The sequence below is a fragment of the Onychostruthus taczanowskii genome, unplaced genomic scaffold, assembly GCF_017590055.1.
Source record: "Onychostruthus taczanowskii isolate IOZ18803 unplaced genomic scaffold, ASM1759005v1 scaffold22, whole genome shotgun sequence".
Classification (NCBI taxonomy): Eukaryota; Metazoa; Chordata; class Aves; order Passeriformes; family Passeridae; genus Onychostruthus; species Onychostruthus taczanowskii.
The window spans coordinates 11914347-11939640 of NW_024499462.1; the positions used below are offsets into that span (position 1 = coordinate 11914347).

The 25294-nt window shown below is 36.3% G+C and overlaps 1 protein-coding gene across 2 annotated transcripts in view; it reads right to left on the reverse strand.

Moving 5' to 3' along the window:
* The window catches only part of ADK (adenosine kinase), a 272718-nt gene that overhangs the window by 200571 nt on the left and 46853 nt on the right, over positions 1-25294 (reverse strand). For both annotated transcript variants that reach the window (XM_041405041.1, XM_041405042.1), the window contains exon 4: positions 432-510. In XM_041405041.1, coding sequence (XP_041260975.1) covers positions 432-510 — 79 coding nt within the window. The remainder of the gene's footprint in view (positions 1-431; positions 511-25294) is intronic.

A 25294-nucleotide genomic window follows, 5' to 3' on the forward strand; every position in this document is an offset into this window, starting at 1 on the left:
AAAGCAGAGACAGCCTCAAATTTAGATTTGCCTGACCAAAGGGCTCATCCTGGTACATTATGAAAATCTCCAAGCACAGAGACTCAATAATTTCACTGTTGAACCACTGTCTTTGTGACTTTTCTCAGTGTAAGATTGCTAACTGCAGCTACCGACCTTGTCCTCGCTTCTTCTCCTTCCAGCACACATCTTTGACAAAAGCTTTTCACTCTTGGTGCACTGGAGGTGTAGCTATAACCTTTGCAGGACACTTGGGAAAAGACTAAAGAGCGCAACTACAAAACAAGCCACATACAACACTACCAGCACAGGCTGAGCAACAGAATCACAAGTAGCCACTCTGCAGTGTTCGTGATGCAACAGACAACACAGAGCAGATTCAAACACAACACTTGAAATTATCAATAATTCTTTGCTAAGGAAGAACAAACCTGGGCCACTTTAACGGAATTTTGAGTGGAACCACCAGCATGATATTCTACTTTGAACTTTTTCACAAGTTCTTCAAATCTGTTAAGAAAAAGTAGAGAAAAAAATTAAACTCTGCAATTTTTTTTCCCCCAAAACAAGTCACGAAGACTAGAAGTAGATGACATGACATTACTTGAAAACAAGAAATTCACACAGATCGACTGTTACACATAATGCAAGCAGGAAACATTCATTTAGAGTTTGTCTAAACCACAACACAAAGCATGACATCAAACTGAACTCTTCACCTAAAAGTTGTGAGTGGAGTAAACAATCAGGGGGAAAAAAGTTATCTGGAGCAGAAGCTAAACTGCAAACTGTTAGAACTGAACTGCTAGATTGGTAAAATACATGGTTGAAGAAAAATTACATAAATAAAGATATTCAGATACTTATACCACCTCATTAAATTTTATATTCTGTTTCTAGCTTAAGAGAGAAGATTGAGGAGATTGAGCTGCCTAGTTCAAAATTAACTTAACCCAAACAATAGTGCTATATTTTAAGATTTCAGATGAAACAGTACATTTTGACAGGTGAAGAACTTTGATGAACAAATCCAGCAGTATGCAAGAAAATTTAATAACAGAAAAGGTGTCTCCAGGTGAACTTTCAAACCCTTCAAACCATCCTACTATGAAAATAAAGAATTCTCTATCAACATTCAGTAGTATATTAGGTTTGAATACTAAAGCAAATATTTGAACTTTTAACAGAAGTATCCACACCCTCATATTTCAGATCACACATTCTGGTTAAGACCCAGTGTTCTTTGTGTAGGATATGTGTTACAGCTCTGATCAGAGGATACAACCACTCAAGAACAGTCTTCACTCTGGTCACAGGCTCTAGAAAAGGGAACTGGAAGGAGGGAGTAATGGAGACTGCAGGGAGGCTGTGCACAAATACAGCATCATGCCTTTAAATTCCAAGCACACTTCAAAATGAGTGGATTAAACAGCAGGATTAGCAACCTCAGAAGATGTCAGACTCAGAAGTACTCCTGCAAGCCAGTCAAAATGTTTACTGTAAACTTTGTTTGCAGATATGAGGTTCAAAATTACCTCCATTACCCTAATTTTAATAGCATGTATTTGCCTTTAATGCCTATTAACTTTTCCTTCAACAAATGAAGCTTGCCCAGTTAGATGTATTCCAATATATTTTATTGTGTTTAGCTTTGTTTTAAGGAGTGACACATCTTTATTTAAATCACAGTGCAACTTGAATGCTATCTACCAACCCTGCCCTTTCACTCCCCCTCACAACTCCAATCTTCTTACATTATGTGAACAAGAGCTTTGGGGATAGATTTGTCAAATGGTGACTTGTTTGTTTAAAACGTTTTTATTTTCAATACCATCTTATTAATAAGACCATTTTTCTTTTTGCAGTACTTTCCATTTAAAGTGTTGGAGTAATGAGCTACTTACCCCTAGCGAACTACCAACGGGCAGACAATTAGAAAGAATCAAGAACTAAATTACTACATATGCTTTTCACAGTTATCCACACTACTAATTATCCACCAGTTCTAAGTCAAGCAATTGAAACCTTAAATGATAGCAAGTAGCTGAAAGTGGGAAAAAAAATAACAAAACCCAACAGGTCTCTTAACAATTGCTTTTCAAGCAAAGACAAACCATTATGAACCAATTAAGTATTTTGGCAATATTTTTTCTTCAATTTAATTGACATTTTGCCTTTTCACTTGATTTGAGTATGTACTGTGCAAGTCACATGGTTATTTTTGTATTCTTGTATATCTATAAGCACACAAGTTGATATTTTAATTCTTTTACCTAAAGGAAATTCAAGACGTTTCCATGTCCACATTATTTAATGGCATGTTAAACCTTGTAAACACAGTATACTTCAGTTGAGCACCCATGTAAGCAGCTCTACGTCTAGGTAAGTATGTGTTCAAATAATTACCTTGTAGTTGAAATGAAAAATAAAATATACACTATCTGAATTTGGAGGAAAAAAATTGGAAAATGCCATAAAACACCATCTGTATTATAAAAATTTCAAGGTGACAGCTATGCAATCTAATAAGTAATCTGAACAAATTACAATTACTTAATACAGTAAGACAAATGATGGTTACACTGCTTCAAACTGAACATAAAAACATGTATGTCCTTTTCTTCAAATTAAGATGGTGAATTTAACATCTCTAAATATGTGTTACATAAAATACAATGAGTTTATACAGCTGCAACTAAAGTAAATTTTGCTGGTTATTTTCCATGACACGTCAGAAGGACAATATAAATTCTGTTGGTTTAATCTACAAGAGCCTGAATTGCCTCAAGCATGACCTCAAAATTCAGCGTGCTCATAGTTTTTTATCTCCAGATGAACAGTCAGACGGACATTTTTCTGAATGTCAGCAGATGGCACAGGCAGCGTGGGAACACAGACTTTGTCACTGTGTGCTGCCTGCCTGACCTGCAAAGGGAAGACTCATTCCTGCATGCCTCAGAAACACAGAGCTTGCTTTTAGAAAACCCTCCCCTTGAAGGAAGCAAGTCCAGCTGCAGAAACTGCTCCACAGCTTGGGAATGCTGAACAGAGCTGCTGTGTGTCCTTCAGAACTAAGCTGTTATCACACTTAGGATAATTCAAGAAAATTAGAACCTCATGAGCACAAGGGAATATTATTTTTCCTTTTTATTCCATAGTTGCTGGTTTTTCTGAGTATTTCTAAGGCTGTTCTGTATCTGAGAACTGTGACCCTTTTTCTGACCTCACAACATACCGTTACCTTAAATAACAGAATAATAAATCCCACAATCGGCACCATATAAAGGGGCCTCTATTTTTAGTACCATGAATTTGTCCACCACATTAAAGCATATTTGAACAAAAAAAAGTTTGCATTTGCAGCAGCATATGTTTTCAGCTGTGGTACTGATGATCACCTCTAGCACTGACCAAAGAGGATATGTTAATGTTTTGCTCAGTTACAGTCAAGGCAATAACACTTCTGTCAGTTGCTTTTTTTTCCCTTCTTCAAAAGAGAATGTACTAATTGAACTTGATACTGAAAGGTGAGGCTGTTCACTAGTCTCACTTTTGACAGAATTAATGGTTATTAAAAAAAATTATAAGGTGGTAGTAGAAGAAGCTATTACACAAAAGAACACAAACAAGAATGAGAATATAATCTGCCTTTTTTTTTTTTTTTAAGCAAAGTACACCTCCTTACTTTACAGGACGTGGAGGCTGATTTTTAGAAGGCACAGACTCTTCTAACATATGCCATGCCATTACCTCAAACTGGAGACAGCTGTTAGAATTTTCCCCCAGTAAATATCACTGCTGACAATTGCACCACCCTGTTTGACTCTCAGACCATTCATAACCCGAGCATCACTTTCTCTGTGTGCTCTTACTAAACTGTGTGTAAATCTTACACTATTCCTTCTCATAGCACCTCTTTAAAAAGCATGATTTACTGTACTGTAGAGAAAAATGCATTTGCTGTAATATCTAATCCCTTCAGACACCTGCAAAGATCATCTGTGTCAGCTCCCCCTCTGACCAGCTCTAGCCTCTCACCCAGCTCTCTCACAGCCCCTTCTCAGTCAATGCAAGCAGAAGTCACTTCTCTACATTTTCCAGGCCCTGCAGTGCTATGCACTGAACATACCATCCTTCATTCGGTACATTCACATTTACAACAGCCTCCGGGCACAAAGCTGTCAACAAAAATAGCTTTTCTCTCACTAACCCATGATATCATCCAATGTCCAGTTACTAGAATTTTCTGTGGCTATTAGCAAAACTACTTTAAATCTTCCTTCAAACTATCTTTCACCATAATGTCATAAAAAAGTCATCAGCAAGGCTGTGTGATTTCCCGAGGCTACTCTCCAGCCTAATAACTGGCAATCCTCTCGTGGATCAATACCCGTCTCTCATAACTTGCTTTACACTCAAATTCTGAGGGGTTTGGAGCTGGGACTGTCTTCTTGTTACACAGCAACAGATACACTCATGTATGGCTCACCATGGTTCCAAAATCAAACTGACAAGAAAAATAAGCACATAAAACATCCCCTACAACCAAAACCAGTCAACATAAGGCAGTGGAGCTACACTATGGAAAATTAAAGCAATTCAAGAAATGCTGCTAAGTTTTATGACATAATTTATATTAAACTACAAAAAAAACATTTTTGAAGAGAAAAATAGCCACAGAATACCAGTCTTACATCAAGACTGCACCAGGAAAAAAAGCAATCCTGATGCATATGTCATAAGCTACTTATCTGCGAGAAATAGAAAAAAAGTAATCTCTTGTTTTTCAGCAGGGTATGTTGCCCTGGATATCTTTTGATATATCTGCTTATTACCTAAGATGTACTCAATAGCACACATCAGCAGGAGCAACACATCAAAAAATCACCTGCCAAAAGCAGGTAGAGAGGAAAGAAAAGTAATTTTTTCCCTTTTGAATGCCAGGTAACCAGATAATGACAGCCGGAATGTACGACAACAATCAGGTTACTTTATATAACAATAATAAAGTATTTTCAGTGGACTGTATATTTGTTTGGTGTTATAAAAGTCTTCAAAACCACTAAGACTGAAACCTCTTAAATAATCAATAAAAGGTTGCAAGCTGCAAATAAGTCTATAACTCCTTTTCTTTAAAGGTTATGTTCTGGCTGGGGATGCAGCCATTGTCGATACCTCCAAGAGAGGGAGGCAGACAAGGATTTGGTATGTTTTTAAGGTATTGGGTGAATTTTAATTAGACTTTAATTAAAAATCATAATTAATGGTGATTCTGACACCTTTGCCAGATATTTATTTTTACTGGCAAGAAGCAGTCATATTAAGACATGGCAATAGCTTTAAATGTTCAGCTGTGAGAAGAGCCAGACTAATTTGCTGACAGTTAGATGTTTGATCCTTTTAATTGCATTTTTTTAAAAATCTACTTAAATCTTCAAATTAAGTAACCTGTGTCCAATTGCCTATGAAATCACTCCATAAATTAAAGAAGAAAGTATGTAAGAGAGCGAGAATCATATTTTACAACCTGTTTTAATAATAATAAAAGCTCAGTAAAACTACAAGAACAACACCAAATATTATTTCAATCTTTAAGGAAACCCTCAAGGAATAAACCAACACAAACAAGGAAATAATGCCAAACCTGCATCGTGATTGTTTTGCAGGGCATGGCAGAAGTAGTTATGCGTACATCTGGACAAGCTTGTCATCTGTCACATTCTCAGTTTCATCACAGCCTGGGCCAGTGCCAGAACAATGCAGGCAGCCACACCGCCAGGCAGATGGGGCACATGTTGTTGAAAGACAACCTTCCCTGGTCAGTGTTAGCAGGCAAGCTGAAGCCCTCATAATCTCATCCTAAGAAAAATCTAATTTACATTTAAGAAAAAGGTCTAGTCTTGAGATTCAAACATGATAATTACATCAGAGAGTATTATTTTAAAACAGAAGGGAGAATATTTTAGAACTAATTCTGTGGGTTTTAAAAAAGCGCAATTCATATTTTTAACTCTAAATAGTGTACCTAATTTCGCTACCTAAATTGTACAACTCTGTGTTCAAAGTTCAAACCCTAGAAAGGATAGTTACATATATGAACACTGTCATCCCTACCCTTTGAGATAGAACGAATTGAGATACAGATATAATTGGTTGCTCTTAATTAAAATTGAACCTGAAAGAGCAAAAATCCCCTTTTGAAATGAGGTACAATCACTGAGGTACATGAGGAAACTTCATAACAGCTGCTTGGCAATGACTGACTTTATGCAGAGCTAGTTCTTATTAGCTTGGCACAGAATTAAAGAGCTTGGGAAGGGGTAGGGGAGCAAAGGGGAAGAACGAAGCATGCTAAGAAGGAAGTATTGCAGACAGGTTAGCACCACAGCCGTATAACACAACAGAAAGCTAAATTTGTTACCAATAGGACTGCCACAATTGAATAGAGCAGATCATCATATTTTTCTCCTTTATTTACTGAAGTTCACAGAACGGTGACTCTTCATGGAAGCATTTACTGCTGCAAACTAGAATTTCACATGAAGTATTTTCCTAATCACCTCATCCAAACAAACACCAAATGAAAAAAAGCCAGTAATTCCAACCAGGTCAGGATTATGAGTACCAAATGTTATTATATGAAAAAAGAAAAAATGCATAGGCAAATTGCAAGATTCATAGCTTTGAAATATTTTACCACAAATGTTAGTGAGGTTGAAAAAAATGCACTTAAATGTCAGTTTGATAAAAGCCAAAAGAACATTTTCCACATGTGTTTGCATTTAGGCATATTGAAACAAGATGGAAGAAGTAACAGTCATTCAAATGTAAGGTTAAAACATCAGCTCTTAAGATCATGATTTAAAGAAATTTCTCAAAGTTTTTTTTTCAGCAGAGGCAAATTTATGCAAGTGTTCTTGAAAAGCTCCCCCTTATTCCAGATTATCTGGATGTCTTTCTCCACATTATCTCAAAATATATATATGATCACACTCAGAAGTATCAGCCACAAGGCCAGTTTTTCTGCTGATATTCTACAATGATGTAGGAAAATGAAAACAAATAAACCCCACAACCCCGCCCACTCTATACCACTAGATAATTAAAGAGCACATTCCTGATTCTGTCTCTAAACATTACAAATACATACACTATAAATGCACAGAGCACCTTTTCAAGCCTTAAAATTTGTGTATAATATATAATTACTATAACATCCCTCCCTCTATTAAATTTCTATTCAAAATATTTTAAGAAGTTTCATATAAAGGAAGTAATCAAAACCACTATTAATAAAGAAATTCTGTCAGTTCAGTAATTCACTACAACTGCATGCTTTCCTCCCACTGTCTTTTTGAAGGAAGATCTTCCAAAACAACAGCCAAGACTCAAACATTTTGTTGATACATCTAGGGATTTTCACCATAGTTTGTTGCAAAACACCATAGGCAGAAACAGCTCTCTGCCCTTATGCATAGCCAATAAGGATCAAAAGGCATTGCAGGCAGGGAAAAGAATGTAGCATTTACCTTCTTCATCCTTGAATGCACCAAAGTCTGTTCTGGAGCACTGAGGAACACGGTCATTTCCTTTGTTATTTCTCAGCACCATTACATTTACACTTGTTCCTGATGTTCCCAGTATGCATCTGGCAGCTTGTGTGCAAGAATACTACTACTAAAACAACTATGGCATTTTCTGTTTGCTTCTCAGAAGCAGCATGGGAAGAATAAGTGCTTTATGAGACCTACCAGTAAATTTTTCATGTCCAAATTTACTTGCTAACTAAAAACAGTGAAAGGGCAAATTGTTTATCATATTACAAAGTACTGAACTTAATCCTTTTATCATCACTATCTTTGATCTACAATAAAAATTCAGGAACAAAAGTAACACTAACTGGTTTTGAAAGTAAGACTAGATTTACAAAATTAAAAGCAAATTAGAGATCATAATCCTAATTATGCAGCAAATATAAGAGACTGCAGTAGATGTTTCCCACTTGGCACAGTAGAGACCAGGTGTTAACTGTCAATAAACCTTTAGTGAATGCTAATTGAAACTGCTGTTTCACAAGCATCAACTTACTCCAGCTCACATCAAAGTGAAATTTGTTTAACTTAATAAAGTATTTGCCAAGAATATTTTAATATGAAGAGTATTTAGTCATCAAGAGATCTTAGATCATATCCTTACTACAATTTGGATTATCTAATGCTGTAGTACAAATCATATTAAACTGGAATGAACTGACAAAAAACCCCACAAAAATCCATAGGCGCACTCACACATGGTAGACAGAAATGTTTTACTATAGAAACTTTACAGTTTGTACTTTAATCTATAAATACATAAAAATTGTAAAAAATGTGTTAGGTGCAAAGTTTGGGTTCCGATTTAAAGCCAAAAAGATATTAGAAAGTTTTGCAGAGCTGTTTCAAAACCAAATTATCAACTAATTGTTCCCATGCATCACTCAGACTAAGCAACATTTAATCTAAGTAATATTCTCTATTAACACAAAATTCAACATAATGGTAACAGTTGTTAACCACAACCTAAGCCAATTTTTTTGCATTGCTGTAATATAGATGGTTCATGTCAATGCAACTCCTCTGCTAAAACATCTATTTTTCTTCAACCCTTGTGCTATTTAAAATTCTTTAAATTGGTAGACAGTTGGCACATTTAAACCAGGAAAACATTAAAAATACATCAGGAGATATAAGTATAAGAAGGCAGTATGCATCCACTCCAAGCTCCTATTAACATGCAGTGAACTGTAATAGTTTTCCTCATGAACAAATGATGAGTGCAGAAAACCCTGCTTTGAGCACAACCATCAGTAAATACCAAGAGATATTTCGTGTTTAGTTCTCTTTATCCTCCCTGTTTCTCTGTACAGCTCTGTCTTCAATATACATGTAGACAGTCACCTACTCATAGTAGGAAAAAACGTACATGTTATTGAAGTTAAACTGACTCTGATACTCACACAAGCTTATTTATAGGTTTCTCAACTGTTTTGACCCAACACTCCTGTCCACAGTGTAGATATTTGCCAAATTTCTAAAATGTCAAATAATTTATCTTGACTAACCCAGTCCAAGCATTGTGAGTTAATTTGGAGCAGCACACACTGGTAACATCAGAATCACTACACTGAATTGGTTTAAACCATGTTATAGAGTGACCACAGCAACATGAGAAGCTGAGTTGAAACGGTATACATTGAATGGCCAACACCTGCTAATAATGCAAAAATATGTATCCCAATAAGGTAAGAGAAAGTATTCTTTTTTTATCTCAGTACTCCATTTATAAATCAAGGGCAAACCCAAACAGCTTAATAATCAATGGAGAGTAAAAATTATTAGCTCTAAAGGATATAACCTTTTGCCATCAAAAAAGAAAGGAGTCTTCAGATGTGTAATCTGCTTTACAGGAGGAAGATGTGTAAACAAAATAAGACCTGTACAGATGGTAAGAGGCATTAGAAGTACCAAAGGTGACAAAAGACTTGATACTCAAGCTATTCTTCAAAACATTCCCTTATAGAAGAGGGCTTGGGAGTCTTTTTTATCTTGTCTTTCAACAGTTCGCTCTAAATATTTGCTTTTTTTTTTTTACAAATGAATCATCTGTACTACTGAAGTCTGGAATTTCAATAACACAAAAACAAAGCAACCAGATCAACAGCTTTGATTAGTTACTCTTACATTAAGTTTTTTCACTTGAGTGTTGATAATATCATGTCCAAAACAAAGCCTCCCATGCTATATCAATACAAAACCTTGAAACCTTGAGGGAAGAAGTTGAAGGAGAGACTACAAATTGCACACAGAAAAGTAAAAAAAAAAATTAAATATAGTATTCAGTGGGGATAAAAGCAAAGATGCTGGTTAATCCTTAAAAAGAATACATAATGTTAAAGAATTTGGAGCTCTCTCAAAGGCGCAAGCTTTTTGTAGTGCTCCTCTACTTAGGAATCTTTCCAGGAGATTCCTCTAGAACTAGGGAACACATTCAAATTTTAGAAAGTCTATGATGTTCTCAATTAGGAAGCAACTATATTTTCCTCTCTATCTCTAGAATGTGACTGCTTTCAATTAAACTTCTTCCTCAAAAATGTTTCACTATTATACCATTACCAGGTTCTTCCTAAGTTTTCCAGTTTTTGAGATTTTCATATACATGATTATACAATAATAATAATAGTGAGTGCATGCTTATTCTTACAGGGAGATTAGTCTCCATTTCAGCACATTTTCTAGTTGAAGTTTTAGTTACTTGACAGAGTATCTCCTGCAGAGATTAGCCTATTATTATTTGCTACAGACCCTCTCTGAAAGCAAGCCCATTTTCTCCAGATGACTCATTAACAAGCACGACAGAATGAAGTGTTCCAGCCTGAAATGCCAACAGCTAAAAATAACTCATCCCACAGCCTAAGACAATTCAGTCCGTCTCTTCACTCCACAGGCACCATCTCAGAGGGTCACCTTTTGGGGGGGGAATTAGCATATGCAATGAACTGGGGAGGGCAGGGCAAGGCACAGGGGCACCAACATAACAAAACAAAGAAAGAAAATCACAAGTAACAGCAAAGCTACAAGGGGATAGTACTGCATAAGTCATTTTGAAAATCAGTGCTCCAAACAGCACTTAAAAGACTAATTTCACAGCAGAACTGTAATTAATGGACTGAAAGGAAAAATACAAATATTTGACACAAATAAGACAACCCTATGTTTTCCTCTGAAAAAAAGTAATTTTGACTTTCCCTGTCTGCATGTACCCTGCCGCTACAACACTAACAAGACACATTTGGTGACACCCTGTGTAACTTTTCAAGCTTTTATTAAGAAACTTATGGTCAGCTGTCATGTTGCACAGAATTCCACCAGCCCTTTTGCTGAACAGTATTTCTAAGAAGACAGCATTTTGTCACAGGAGATGTGCATTAAAGAATTTTCCTCCACTCCCAAGAAGGCTGCAATGAAAGAGGAAGAAACTTACCTTCTTACCTTTAGGCCTGCAAAAAAAATTTAATCTCTCTTTATGAAGTACAGAAATACATTATGGACCTTGAAATCATAGATTAGCTTAGGTTAGAGAAAACCTTTAAAGGTCAACTAGTTCAAGTGCAATAAGTAAAGTATCTTTACCTGGAACAGGTTGCTCCGAGCCCCATCCAACCTCACCATGAATGTATTGAAGAATGGGGTCCGTCTCCTGACCCCTTCCAACAGATGTGTGTCTTTCCTGTGCTGGGGACCCCAGAAAGGGATGCAGCACTCCCAAGTGAGGTCTCACAAGGGCAGAATCCCTTCCCTTGACCTGCTGGCCATGCTGCTTTTGAGGCAGCCCAGGATGCTGTTGGCTGCCTGGGCTGTGTGCCCACCATGGCTGGCTCATGCTCAGCTTGCTGTTTGCCCGTGACCACAAGTCTCCCTTGACAGGGCTGCTCTCAGCTCCTTCATATCTCAGCCTGATTGAGAGCAGGGGCTGCCCCGAGCCAGGTGCAGGACCCTGCTTGCATTGGGAATTGTTGAAGCTCATCAGGCTTACATGGGCCCAGCCCTTGACACAACAAATCCCACCTGGGAACTCAGCAGCCACACACCAGTGAAAGTTAATTTCTTTGTCTGTAAAGCCACTGAAACAAAACACCTGTGCATAACTACCTGGCAATTAATTTAGTGGTTTCACAGTAACCACTAATTTGATAATAACATTTTCTTCACAAACTAATTCTTAAGAAAAGATTGAAAAAAATGGAGTTCAATGGAGAAATGAAATGTCTAGAAACAATATGGACAGCTTAACAATGACTCTAACACAAATACTTAGAAATGTTTGCTGTATTTCACAGCCCTTCTCTCTAGCCTCAAATACTAGTAATTAAGCCTTTGAACTGACTGGATGTGACCATAGCTACATTGTTACACAAAATCAAGCAGAGGAACTCGAGCCACTTCAGCTGTTTTAAGCAGCCTTGGTCACCATGGCACACTGCTTTATTATTGAGAATACTTGGTGTATTACACTAATGTTAGTGTGGCTGAACTGTTTACAAAACCACATTTGCTCTTATGCCCAAGGTCGGCTGGTGTTTGCCACACTACAGCAACAGTACCCAATTCAAACACATTTCAAAGTGTAGTTTTTGCTGGCCTTGTGAGATGATCCACAAGGGAGCATTATTAAGTAGACAGCTTAAAGATAGTGTCACTACCTATACATGGTGGGTGAGACCCCTGTAACCTTGAATACACCACTCTGTTCACAGGCAAAGTCCATCTTTTTCTAGCAGTGTAGCATAAGAAGAATGTCTCAAATTGTGCAAAATTATTTCCCTCTCCAATGTTTATTCATTAATTCTGCAAAAATAGTAAAATATATAAAAGCCTCCCTATAAACGCTTTCTGACATTAGAAAATACAAAAAAAGGACATTGAAGAAAAAAAAACATTCTCTCTCTAGGTGAGAATGACTGAAGGTTTTTTGCAGAGAAATTATTTGTATCAAGACCATATACGAGTCAGTAGCAATGGAAACATATAAAAACCCCAGCTGAACAGATGTAACTTACATTTTCTCACTTTGTATGCCATGTAATCCTTCAAGTACGAAATTTCAACCAAGGTGAATTAAGACCAACAATTAAACCAATTTTATCTATTTTATTTAAATTCTTAAAAATCAGGCTTTTGTTCTTAACAGGTTATAGTGAAAGTCACAGTCAAGTAATAAATTCAAAATCAGAGTCTCCAGTTTTAATAAATAGTTTGATATCATGGTGAACTCTAATTTGTTTGCTTTTCCTGGGGAGTAGGAACAAAGCAGCTTTGAATCACAAACAATGCCCTGCAGTCAGTAAAACTCATGAGGTATTAATTTACAGTTTCATCTGTGATCAGTTAAACTGAATGTGAAATCTTAAACATCTTTTAAAAAAACACCACAAATAGCTCAATAAGATTTTTTTTCAACAGTGCTTTAACAAAAACCATACATTATTAACTACTATTGTCAAAACAGAACCAAATGCAAGTTGTATTTAAAGCCTGCATTCTAGTAACTAAACAATTGTGAAAAATGCTATCCTTCAATAATATCTAAGAAGTTGATACAGAGGTAACCAATACAGTCTTCAAAAATCACTTTACTGACTTTTAACTCATACAAGCAAAAGTAATATTAAAAATGAAAAACCCCAATCATCAGAAAGAAGTATGTGTATGTGTATATAAAATACATTGTATGTATGAGTGCATGTATTTAATCACAAGTCAAACACTTGGAAGAGAAAAAAGAATCATGTGTGAAAATTGGAGAAGTTACACAGAAAACCAGAAATCAATCTTTCAGGAGATTCTTTGTTGTGATAAGGCACGAAATGATGACACAGCCACTGCTGCTCTCGAGGGGAACAAAAAAGAAGAACTTTATTTTCTGGCTCCAACATTTATAGTTTTCCAAAGGTGACAGTGGATTGGAGGGTGACAGTGCCACCTCTCCAATGCCACTGGACAGACCAAGGGTCCATCAATTCTCTCCACCTCCATGAAAGAATGCAAAACATAGGTTATTTACAGAACTGTGTGTGAGAAAGTTTGTTGAAAGAATGTAAACATCAGAAGGCTTAACAAAGTCTTACAAAATCAGGGCGACAATTCTTCAATTCTGCTGTACAGGAACCTGCACAATTTTCACTCTCTCTCTTTTCATTCATATGCACATCCCATCTTCCACAGTGTATGATGCTCTATGCACAAGCACATCTTGTCATTTCAGAATCACCTTCCATTTCATACTGTGCTCTGAACAGTTCTACATAAAAAATAGTGTATGATCATATTGTCAAAGACTACTGGCATGGAGATACCACTTGTTATGAAGACTAAAGAATTTAAGAAAATCATACTGCTGACAGCAACTGTCACCTTAGTGGAGAAGGCAATAACTACCTGTATAAATGGGGACGGTCAGTTTCAGTGTAAAACAAGGCAAATTACTACAAATCACTTTCAGAGATAATGAGGAGGCACATCCACACTGAATACTCCCAAAAGCAAACCCCTGTGTGTCATACAATCATCACGTTGTTACTGGAACTGATATTAACCATGCATTTGTTAACTTGTAGAAAAAACAAGTACATCCACAAAGTGAAAATATAAGATATCACTAGACAAAAATACAGAAAAAGAAAATAAGTCTTGGTCATGATTTTTTTGTTCCTGAACAGGCAGAATCACAAAAAAGTATTTTTTCAAATCCTTTTCTCTGCAAACATGCATGTTATCCATAACAGCAGGCCTGAGGATAGCAACCATTATCCACATGTTCTCTTATTCCTGATTTGAGTAATGGTTTCCAAAATATTTTTCCCAATCTAATTGTCCTCCTGCTTTTTTCTCCAGCAAAGATACATGAGAACTTATCTTACTGTCCTCTGAGCAAGAAAATTTAACTTTGTTTATTATTCAATTTAATTCCTACCTAGTATTTTATGAAATAGCTGTTCAACTCATTTAATCCCCTTCAACTATTTCTGAGAAGCACAGAGGTTTTTTAAGTGATCTCATCTGCAGACTTTGTTTTGTTAGCTGGGCTGTCTCTTCTATTTGGAAGAATGTTCTATTTGTCTGGTTAATGTCTTTATTTGGTAGCCCTTTTGGAAACCATATTAGCTCTGTGTGGCCTTTTACTGTTCAAGGTAAATGCACCCTTGCAACTCAAACTTTTAGAGAGTCTCCAGGTGGCAGATTTCAGTCATTCCCAGGCCTTGCACAAGGAGAAGGAAAAGAGAATGTGCAGACAGCTCCTTGCACATGTGTCTGTCTCACTGGTAAGTGCAGTAGATAGGTTAAACTCCTATGAAGAGTTATATATGGATAAAGCCTTTAAAAGTCTGAGCAGAATTTACACATTTAATTTATAACTAATCATTTCAATAACATTAGAAGTGAGGCAACTGCCTGTATTAGATAATTAGGTATAACATTCAGAACAAGCACCATGATCTGCTTAAATCTATTATATTATCAGTGGTTTCAGCTTGTAACAATAATCTGTTCACAAAGAACTAGTTTCAGTTATACCTCCCTCAGGAAAAATTAAATCTTCTATAACACATTATTGATAAGAAAGTATTTATGTACACTGTTTGGCCTAGTGACTTCCTTTATTTTCCCCTACTTGAATGTACCAATTTTTTGGTTAATACATTAAATCTGTTGTATTAAATCTGAACCTGATTAATGATGCACTGTATCAAGCTAAGTAGAATTCAATTAGTGTATAATTGATTAGTGTGTAATTGGAGCAGAGCTCTAGATTTACCAACATTAATTAGGACGGCTTATTACAGATAATTTATGTTATCATAATATAAAACAGAAAATAGAAGTACTTGGTTTATCAAGAAAGCTTAACTTAAGATCAGGTGGACATCCTCACAGATTAGAGAGCATACAAACTAATGCCTGCAGAATTCTTCAAGACACGTAAATCATAACAAGCTAAGTCTTTTAAAGAAAGTTAAATTGCTGATTAACCTTTTACCCTGGATTTCCTAAGCAATTAGACTGTTCATACTAATTTACTATAATAGACCATTCTAACAGAAGAGGGTACATCTCCAAAGCTGCTACAATTAAACATCAGATCCTTTCAATGAGTACACAATATTGCCAGACTAAGAACCGAAGGATGATTATTACTCTCAAAAATTAAAACCAAACCAAAGTCCACCCCAAAAAACCCAAACCACCTTTAAGGTTGAAGTGTACAAAGCATATGCTTTTATTAAAGCAGCAGAGGGAAATCAGCAGCAGCAACTCAGCTGCTAGACCTCATCCATATTTGCTTAAAGCTCCTTCAGATGGTAACTCCAGTCTAGACAGAGGGAAGAACCACACATTCCCCTGAGTACACTGCCACAGTAATTATGTTCATTATCTTGCATGCTAACAACAAAGATATAATAATCTACCAGTGAATAATTCATACATTGTCAGGTCCCTCTATGATGTTCATTACTAATAGCACTACTCAGAGTGCAAGTTAGAATGCAATTTTTTTAAAGATGCATTTACTATATAAACAAAATCTTGAAGTCATTTTTACCTTCTTGGCAATTAACAAATTTAGCAACCAGTAAAAATATGGGTGGTTTTAAATAATTTTATTATATATTTAAATTAATATCAAGCAAGAAAAGTGAAACAGCCAGTCGGTAACATCACAGATAAAAGTTAAGAAAATACTTTAAGAAGTAAGACCTTAACACTTTTTATTTTAATTTAACAGCAAAAGATGACTCAAAAAGCTTCAAGAACAATCATTGGTTCTCTCCATCCCATCTCCCAATGCTCTCTTCATTCATTACCAAAATTAAAACATCTTACCATTATTTTTATCTAAATAAAGTATTTTTGCCTAAGTACTTGCCCTCTTTATCAAAGAATCTAAACAGACATCAAATTTAAGTGCGTACATTAACATAATTGACCTACTTGCCCACTATAATCAATAATTACAGCATTTTTTCATCATTAAAACTAAACTCAATCTCTATACCTACTATTTTGCCTCCCATTTCTACTTGCATTTATAAATTTCTCTTATTGTATCTGCTGAACTTTGCTTGGAAAAGTTAAAATTAGAGCATCTTGATCTTTTTCAAAAACTGTTTCAGGTTTAGAACTGCCATAACTTGTCTTACAACTCAATTCCCTGAGATGATGTACTTAGCTTCAATAACCTGAACACAGTAAGGTACAAAATGCCCCTCTTCATTTTTTTCAAACTCCTGCTCTCAAATTCTGTACTAGTCCCTCCAAAATATTGTTATAGGCTAACAGGTAATCTAACTACACGCATTTACTCTCACAGCTTAGCACCAGTGCTGCTCCCTGCATATACAAGGTATTAAGTCTATAGTAAGACACAACAGGAATAACCACAATTGATCATAATGTTCTGATTTAGTTTTTGCACACTTAGGAAAATCCATTCACGTTAAACAAACACAAAATCAGTTTTCTGAAAATAATAATGAATTAGCCTGTGTCAAAAACATGACTTTAGCAAAATCAAACACCAGAATAATGAAACTAATATGAAGTTAATTCAAAGCATATGCATCAGCAGTACCCTTCAGCACAAAGAAAATATTTAGCATACATAATTGGTTCTCAGGCTCCCCTTGCACATTTCTGTGACCATTAACAGAGGATGCCAGGTAGCCCAGCCTTAGGAAACCTGTGGCTTCAGTAAGGCACATCACTACGACACTAGCCCCCTGTAACAAAGGGCACCTTCACAAACCTGGGTCTATGCTTGGCAGCATTAAGAATTTAAGACAAATAAGAAAAAGCTCAATATGCAGACATTCAAATTCAGTTGTACAAATAAACATTTAAAGTTTAAGAGCACCCTGTGGATCAGAGGTCATAACTTACATGAATGAATGAATGAATGAGCGCACTTCTTGCCATTAAGTAAGTAATCCAAAGTAACAGAATTAACTGCCTCAAGTAGTTAAAAATTTTCTATAATATAAGAGTATTTTCCAATGTCACCTACACTTGGTAATCCACTATTTAAGTTGCTTGGAGACTGTTATACTCCACATCTGTGCAATTTCACTTTGTTTGATTCAAAACACAGTGTACATTTCCTCATGGCTTACCTGTATTTGCTGGCTCCACAAACTAGCCACAGCATTAACAGTTTACCCAGAATATTACCACCAGTTGTAAAGGTTTAGAAACAAAAAAAGAGTTCAAAATTTACTTTCATACACTTCCCCCAACTGTTGCTTTGTGGGGTAATTTCAGTATCTGACATCTTTTCAAACTTTCCAGTATACTTAACTTCCTAATTTTCCTAATCAGCATTTTCTGAATCTAATATGCTAGCGTATCATTCTCACTTATTACACAGGAAAAGCCTTTTGTTTTGAAGGTTTTATTCAACAGACATAATGCTTGCCAACCAAATCTTCAAAGCATACTAAAAAAGGAAAGGAAAGAAATGCAATGGTAAAAGATGTGATGGTATGTGGAAACACATTTTAACAAGAACTTCAGAAATATTCAAGTATGTTTGATTTTTAATAGGTTACAATGAAATTATTCCCTGAACAAACTGTGATAGCCCTTTTATTTCTTTTCCAGTACTGCTGTCACTCCATTATCTACTTTATTATACAAGTACTCATGCTCCAGTTGGTCTCTAAATAAATCACCCTCATGTAAGTAAGAGAAACTAGTTCCGTTCTTAAATTATGAAATTTAGATCAATTTTCTGGCACTTTAAATCAATGTAACTAATGGTCCAATTTCAAATCAATTTGATGCATGTAATTTACAATAAGCATGCACATCTTTCCTCTGAAAGGCTAACAAATGAATTTTACAACGACCACACCATGACTACGATAGGAATTCAAACAAGTTAAGAACGCTCAGCTATAAAGTTTAAGAAAAAAAACCCAAGCAAACCAACAAGAAGACACAAGCCTCTTCCTCCAAACCTTTGAAACTTAGCACATGGGCAGCACATAAAAGGTCAAAGTGCTGCTCTTCACCACAGTGACCCAAATGTACTGTCTGTACTATCCAGCCTCTCTCATCCACAGAAGTCAGTCATTTTTTTCATGCCTGGTCTATTGACAATTTGAGACACACTGGTACTTTTTCCAGAAGTTTAAGAACAGAACTGATTTCTCTCTCTCTCTCTCAGTCAGCAGTGATACAATAACAATACTCTACAGAAATCCCAGTTCACTGATAACTCAAAATCTGGTAGACATAGAAAAAAACCCAAAACTATTACAGGCTGAGGAACAGTCATCAAAAAAATTCAAATCCTATACATTAGAGAATCAAGTCCCAGTCTACATGCTCAAGTCTAACCTCAAAACCCAAGTCACAAAACCAACCCCAAAGAAACAGCTTAGCAGCCTATCAGTTCAAGAAAACTGAAGATGATTTAACAGGCTTCAAAGCAAATAACAAGAAAATGAAAATAAAAAGTAAACCTCAGAGAGGACAGTAGATGCATCATCTATAAAATTCCTCCTCCCTTCCGTCAAAACTCAAACCACTTTCTCTCATTTATGTCAAGAGTCAGAGGTGGCAACTGCCAAACAATGCTGGTTGTATCACTACCTGGGTGGTGCAAAAGCACAACCATTCCATGTCTTTTGCTACTCCCAACAATTTTTTTCTATGTTCTATTGTTATTTAATATCTGTGAACTTTGTTTCACTTAATTGATTTTTCAAGCAGCAATTACTCTGACATCTTAGTATTGCAACTGAAATTAAAAATAGAAATTATACAAAAAAACCTGCAGTGATGTTAAAGTCTCTATCAAAACAGTTAATGCTAAGCCTAAATGTAGAACTTAACTTGAACTGCAAAAAGAGGAACAACCATTACTAGTCTAAATCCAGTTCCTGCAGAGAAAACTTTTTATAAAATCTTAACTGCATGAAAACACCCCTAAGCTAACAAACAAGCATTATTAACATCCAGTAAATGCATTCCAGTCCAGTCCTGATTTCTGTCTTTTCCTTACATCCAACATTGGTGGTTACTCTTTTCCAAGAACAGTGTGAAGTCTTCACCATGTCCTCACTTATTTATTCTTCACATAAGATAAAAGCTTCAAATGCATTAACAGCTATGAGCTTAGCAGCAGCAGCCCCACATTTGAAAGGTTAAACAATGCCAATACAAGCATGCAGACAGCTTGTGGATAGCAGTGCATTGCCCCAAGAAGCCCTAGATCTAGAACTCATCTCAAGCTCCTATATGTGGAGCCATGATGGAGCCAGACAATTAGCTGGCTTTAGCAGTAGCCATGCATTGCACAAGTATTTCAGGGCAGCCGTCAGACTAGCTCTTGCCTGCTCTCAGAGCCTGAGTTCACAGCAGCTGAGGCAGATAAGGCATGCTCCTGGAACAGTCTATCTATTTTGTTTTGTCCAAAAAGAATTCAGTGTATGTGCTCACAGATCACTCTGAAATGGGAAGTCAAGTGAAATAGGTGGGGACAGATGAAAAAATCAATTCAGAAGAGGAAATCCAAACTAGACACTAATATCAAGGCACCTACAGAACACATTAGTTGAATCTGTCCAGACAGAACCCAGATTAGCTAAAGGTCTTTTCCTCAAAGGCTAATTCCCCAGTGTGTTTTTAGGATTATACATAACATCCATTTTCCCAATTTGTATTCCTGCATGTACTTCCAGTGAGTCAGCTTAATTAAGCATCCTTCATTTATGTATTAACACTGACTGAGATAACCTACAGTCTACTTAAACAAACAAACAAAAGCAGCATTCCAAGTCTGATTTCCAGAGCTGTAGTAACCTACAGGTAGCATTACACATCAGACAATCATGATACTTCCCCTCATCTCCCAAAACCAATCATAATATCACCTTTCCACTGCAAAGTACACAGAGGAGGTAAGGTGTGTCTGCCCCCAAAGTAGGGTACTTGGAGCAAATTACTTCCGTTGTATCAGAACCAGAAAGGATTAGGCTAACACTGCTTTGCATCCTTGAAGATCGAGCCTATACCACCTCATTCCAAACCCGTATTTGCATGATGAGAGAGCAGGAAGAAAAAGCAAGTCCAAATGAATTCTTTCTGCTAGAAGAAATTGAAACATCAAGCAAATTTGGAAAGCAGTAAACATACACATCTTGGCTAACAGAAATGTGCATGCTAACATATAATACACAAAATATGCTAATCTTATATTGTTTAGATACACATTTAACACTTGCAAACAATTCTTCAAGATAAACACCAGTTGAAGTCTGACTTAATTCAATCAAATGTTCTTCATTAGGATCAAAGTTCATCCAATTCAACAAAGTTGTTTTAAATAACGCCAAGTACTCAGAGACAAGTCATGACGGAATATGAGAAATTTCCCCGCTCTGTTCCCTCTCATTGCATCTTTGGGTGTTTAATGCAAAATATATCATCTGTATATGTCCTCTCCTACCTCAGTTTATTAAGGACTTAACAAGGAAAAATAATTCATATCATTAATTGTCAAGATACTGCTTGCAGGATTTTCATTCCTTCATCCTACCAGCTTACCAATTTCAGCATGCTTCATCTTAGATCAGTTTGCATGCCTTAAACTTCCAGACTGGTTTGATCTTGGTTAGCTTCTCTTTTATATTAAAAAACGACTCTCCAACAGTCTGCATTTTCTCCCTATCAAGGCTGTTGTCAAGTCTGGGACAACATCCCTAACACTGAAGTTTTTAAGGCAGAAGAGGCAAGCTGTTCCTGGGAGAACGCCAAGATTTCTACCCTCCTCTTTTACTTGTGCACGTGTCTGCACACAGTGAAAGACAGAGCTCCCCCAGACAGGACCAGTCACAGCACAACTGAAACAGGACAACTCCAGCAATTCCATCTTTCAGAAAGAGTGGAACAACAACAAATGAAAGCCAGCTTACAGATTTAACACAACTGCTATATGGATAACAGATGAAGAAGAAACCAGGATATGTTACTAAAAAAAAAAATCAGAGGAGCATTACGAAAGGCCAGTTTTCAACCTCCTTATAATGCATCTCTTAAGGATTCTTACTCTTGCAAGACAGAGCATTTGTACAGTATCCCAAGATGCAAGAGGGGACACAGGGCACTAAGTTGTAACCCTGAGTTCTAACTTCTTTTACGTAAGAGATTGGAAACAAAGAAATGATAATAGGGAAAGAAAAGTCGAAATAAATGGATAACTGAAAAAAAAAGATTGAGAAGGGTCTTCCAGTAATCAGTGAAGATTCATGAATTTACACTACAAAAATGCTGGACCCAAAAACATGTGGCCTGGACAGACGGTATCTTTAAAGAATTGTCTTATTCATCAAATGAAGCTGGATGCTCTCAAACAATATCTGTTTTGCAAAATATATCACGACTATTGTACATTATAAATTTTAAAAAAGACGTTACTACTACATCTTGATGCTGAACATCCTATCTATATTCACAGTCACACTGACTAAAACATGAGTTTGTGATGTGTTACTTCATTACACTCAGAAAATGAATCTCTAGTAATAAGAATTTAAGTGAGGCAGACCTATGACACACTGAACATGAGAACTCCATGTGGGAATGTACCTATGATTTCATATTCCTCCAAACAAGGGATCATTCTGTTTCACTATTTTATACAGAAGCTGGACAGCATAGCAGCAGTCACATAATAGAACATAATGACTCTTCCACATGCAGACCAAATAATCAAGAAAAACCCTGAAAAACTGAGGTGTATCTGGAATCACATACCTAGCTACAGTGATTCACAAATTTCATCCCAGTTTATTGACACTTTTTTGTATGGCCTGGTCATTTTTGAGCCTATAGTAAAAAAAGAGGAATTTGAAAAAACTAGAGGGGTGAATAGTGCCAGGCTTTTCCCCCACCATTAAGTAACATTATTTTATAGTGACCTACAAAAAAATGTGATACAAAGCATGATCAATGAAATCATAAAATACATTAATCAAATTCCTTTAATACCTCATAGAGACATAACATTGTCCAATAAACATGCACAGAAGATTTCCAATATTCAATTACAAGAACACGGATTCTTGCAGATGATCTCAGTTTGTCCCAGGAAGAAGGACACAAAGAAGAACGCAAAGGTAATTTTTCCATTTTTTCTTTCTGAAACATCATCTTCAGGTATTCAAGAAATGAAGAAACAAAAATATATCACACTAAAAGGAGTGCATCCAGCTTACAGGTCTATGTACATAGAATAAGATTATCATTGACCAAGATCTTCACTTTCTTTTAAGCATTTTAGGTCCTTTTCAATGCTAAGCAAATTTTTTAAAACTTCAGCCAAGTGGAAATTTAAAAAAAACTAAAAAAAGATCTAACTTCCCATTTGCTTGTATCAAGTGGGAAGAGTTACATATTCTATTAAACTATTTAAACAAACCAAAGGGGATTTTCCACTAGAATTATATCTCTTCTGAACCCTCAATGCAAGAGGAATGGGTCCATTATTCTTAGTCTTTTGAGATAATGTCCTTGACATACTTAGTATAATACTTCGCATCTCTTTTCAACTTCTACCACCCACAACATCTACCTGCTTCAAGGAAGCACAACCTTCCAAGGTTGTACAACCAACCAAGGAAGCCCAACAGACACTCCAAGTATGAGATCAATACCACTTATCACTGTCATTAAACACTTTCACATGGAGCTCCAAACTGTGTTGGTCAACTCCCTGTAAACTCCTGCACTTCAGCTTCCAGCAGGGATTGCCTGCATCTTCTCTTGCACCCCTCCTGGCACCAAGAGTCTCCATTTAGACCCAACAGTAGTGCAGCATGTCCCTATGCCTCTGAATTTCTTCCCAGACTTCTCTCAGAAATAATCTGTCAACACTTCAATCCAGCTCCTCACAGTCTAATTCCATCCTGCCTTATCCCAACCCTGCTCTTGATCAGAGCTCTAGGAACAGAATTGTCTTCTCTTTGAGAGTTTAAGACACATAGCATTACCTCATATGATTATACATTTACTGTTACCTCAAAAGTTTAAGTTGCCATTGACTATGTCAGTGCTAGATAGGGCTAACATCTACAACAGCAAATAAAGTAAACACAGTAAAGGCATTGATGTGTTGAGACAGGAAAGGAGAAAAAATAACATAATATGAAAAAATTGCATCAGAAAAAGAAGACTGAAATATATACTTATTAAAACAGAGACTTTGGGACAGGTTGTCTGACAACAAAAAAAAATGTAAAAAAGAAAAACAAATTTTAAAAAAAGCCAGCTACTCTCATATTAGAGCATTCAAGTAATAAAAGGAAAATTAAAACTCCAGGACAGATGTAGCACAAACAAACAGAGGTCTTTCAGGTGCAAACTGAGCAAGCATCCAGCTTCTGATTTCAGCAAGTAATGAACATATCCAAGAAGCAGCCTCTTTAATATACCTGCTGAAAGTAAAACTGCTTCTAATAAGGAAGCCTGGTTTCTTAACAATGCATATTCTATATTTGCTTTATGAACAGACTTACTTCTCTGCCATGTTCTTGAAGTCCCTTCAAAGTACCTTTTGACCCTCACTCTTCTCCCCATCTCCTCCAGCCCAGCTGCTTGGCTGGTGGAAGGGGAGAACCCGCTGATTTGTGGTTCCCTGCATTGTGGTTTACTGGGTAGTGCCCATCGGCTGTTCCAGTCCATCAGGCCTGATCCTGCTGCAGGAAAAAATGTCTGTGTTCCACCCCCCTTTCCTGACATGCAACTCCCTTCTTTATCAAGACCTTCAGTAACTTCTTATCCTACACATTTTCTCTCCTCTGTCAAACATGGTTCTGATATTGCCCAGTGAGCCTAAGAGTTATTAGAGACAGACACAGAATAGCTCAACTGGTACAACAGACAGGCTATAATACAAGAGAAGATGTGTTGCCAAATCTCATAATTTCTTCTGAAGTCAGGACTGACAACAGCAATAGTTTCCTTAGGTTCTAGGGACTTTCTTTCCCTTTCTCTCCTCTCCCAGGCCTCTAAAAAATTTACTCCAATTGCTCCAGATATATCAAAATATGTGAATGAAAATGGAAGGAGAAAGCAAGCACAAAAAAACATTTTTAAGCCAGCTTATAAGAAAATTGGAGTATGTTTTCAATTGTTCATAGCATATTCAAAGATGAATTTCAAAAATTTATAAAGCCATTTTAACACTCAAATCTCTAGCTTATCAAACTGCAATCTTTAAAAGAAAATGCACCTTTTCAAGTAGCTATTTACTTCTTGAAATGCAAATTTGTAAGAAGAATTCATTTTCTCCACCCTCAAAAAAACATGAAGGGCTTTCAAAAGCTGATTTACCTTCTCATTTATACAAGGTAATGCAGTATATTTGCATAAAACAGTCAAAACTTTTTTTTTGTAATGTAATAGGTAGCTAACTATGTAACCCCTGCCGTTTTAAAAGACAGTCCCCTCGTTAGGAAACCGTTCAAAGTGACAATTTCAGTAACTCAGCATCTCTTTCTGGATAATTAGATGTATTATGAATATGCAGATTTCACACAGCTGATTGGCTTAAATGTATCCCATTCCTCAAGAACATCACCTTCCCTACAAACAACTGTGTTAGCAAAGGCAGGCTGTCATCCAAACTTGTTTTAAACATTCATCTGCAAAGCTCAAATACAGATCATACCAGACAGTATTAACTGCCTTCATGAAGG